We start from the raw sequence: 1,409 nt of genomic DNA on the forward strand, positions 1-1,409 counted from the left end.
GAACAAACACCAAGAAATTTGTGTAGTATTTACATACCTAAAGAATGTTTATATGTTCCTGAGACCATGGAATTATGAGCATTGAGTAAAGCAAGGGCAATGTTGTCTGGATGCTATTAAGACAAAGATGAAAGAATTATTGATTTATTTTTTAAAGTTTTAATGTTGAAATGTACATTGTAACCATTTGGCTCACACAAAGTTAATATTTGTAATAAATTACACTGCTTTGTGAATATATGGAGTGATCTGATTTAAATTAACAAAAAATCATTTCAAATTGCATCCAATAGAATGTTGAACTATGTTAAGAAGGTGTCTTTACATTTTAAATATATACGTGGTCTGATCAATAAGTATCCGAACTGTTGCCATAGTAACAAATCTAAAAGAACACAAAGTAAAGCCGCTAGGGGAAGATTGACACTGAACTCTGCTGTGCATGCACATTAAGTTTTAACATTCTAGCTCACTTCTGCTGTTTACAGCAGTACTTGGAAAGAAGATGTGTAGTATGTGATCATCATATTGACCATGACAGAGATAGTTGAGAAGAGAATCGGCATCAAATTTTGCCAAAAGTTTGGTGATACCTGCTCAGAGGCCTATGCAAAGTTTTCAAAAAGCTTTTATCATTCTTGACATAATCAACAAGATCTTGTGCAACTGAAACCCAAGTGTCTTTTTGGTCAGCTGAAAGCAGTTTTGGAGCAAATTTGGAAGACATGCGTCTCATACCCAAATCCTCAGTGATAATGGACTGAACTGAAGTGTAACTAATCTGCACATCTGATAACTCATGGATGGTGATTCAATGATTTTCCCTCACAGCTGCATGCACATCTGTGATGTTTTTCTCAGTTCTGCTGGTTGCAGATCTCCCAGAATGTTTGTCAATATCGACATTTTTTCGGCCATCTTGGAAACGTCTGAACCACTCATACATTTGTGTGTGGCTCATACACTTTCTGCAAATTTGCGCAGGCTTTTGAGCAGGTATCGCCATGACAACTTTCTCTGTCATAGTCAATGCGATAATCACACGCTACACACCTTCCTTCCAAGCACTGCTGTAAACAGCAGAAGTGAGCTAGAATGTTAAAACTTTGTGTGCATGCACAGCAGAGTTCAGTGTCAATCTGCCCCAAGTAGCTCTACTCTGTGCTTTAGCTTTGTTACTATGGCAACAGTCCGGATACTTATTGATCAGACCTCATATATATACTTTTGTTTATTAAATATTATTTTTGATGGCTTAGTCAGAGTAGGAAGGGCAGTACCTAACATCTTTCCCAGGATCTCCAACATTGGTGGGAAGAAAAGAAAACATTATACTCAGAACAGAGATCTGGTCTGAATGCTTTCCACAAAGTTGATTCTGCTAAAGATCCCCATGGTCAGGTGGTGGT

General features: G+C 37.5%; 1 protein-coding gene across 1 annotated transcript in view; it reads right to left on the reverse strand.

Moving 5' to 3' along the window:
* LOC106878546 (general transcription factor 3C polypeptide 3) overlaps nucleotides 1–1,409 on the reverse strand; it is a 103,625-nt gene continuing 102,216 nt past the window's right edge. The window contains exon 6 of the mRNA XM_052970963.1: nucleotides 1–113. Within this exon, the coding sequence (XP_052826923.1) occupies nucleotides 30–113 (84 nt within the window). The 3' untranslated portion in view covers nucleotides 1–29. The remainder of the gene's footprint in view (nucleotides 114–1,409) is intronic.

This window comes from Octopus bimaculoides, chromosome 10 (genome assembly GCF_001194135.2).
Source record: "Octopus bimaculoides isolate UCB-OBI-ISO-001 chromosome 10, ASM119413v2, whole genome shotgun sequence".
In the NCBI taxonomy this organism is placed as follows: Eukaryota; Metazoa; Mollusca; class Cephalopoda; order Octopoda; family Octopodidae; genus Octopus; species Octopus bimaculoides.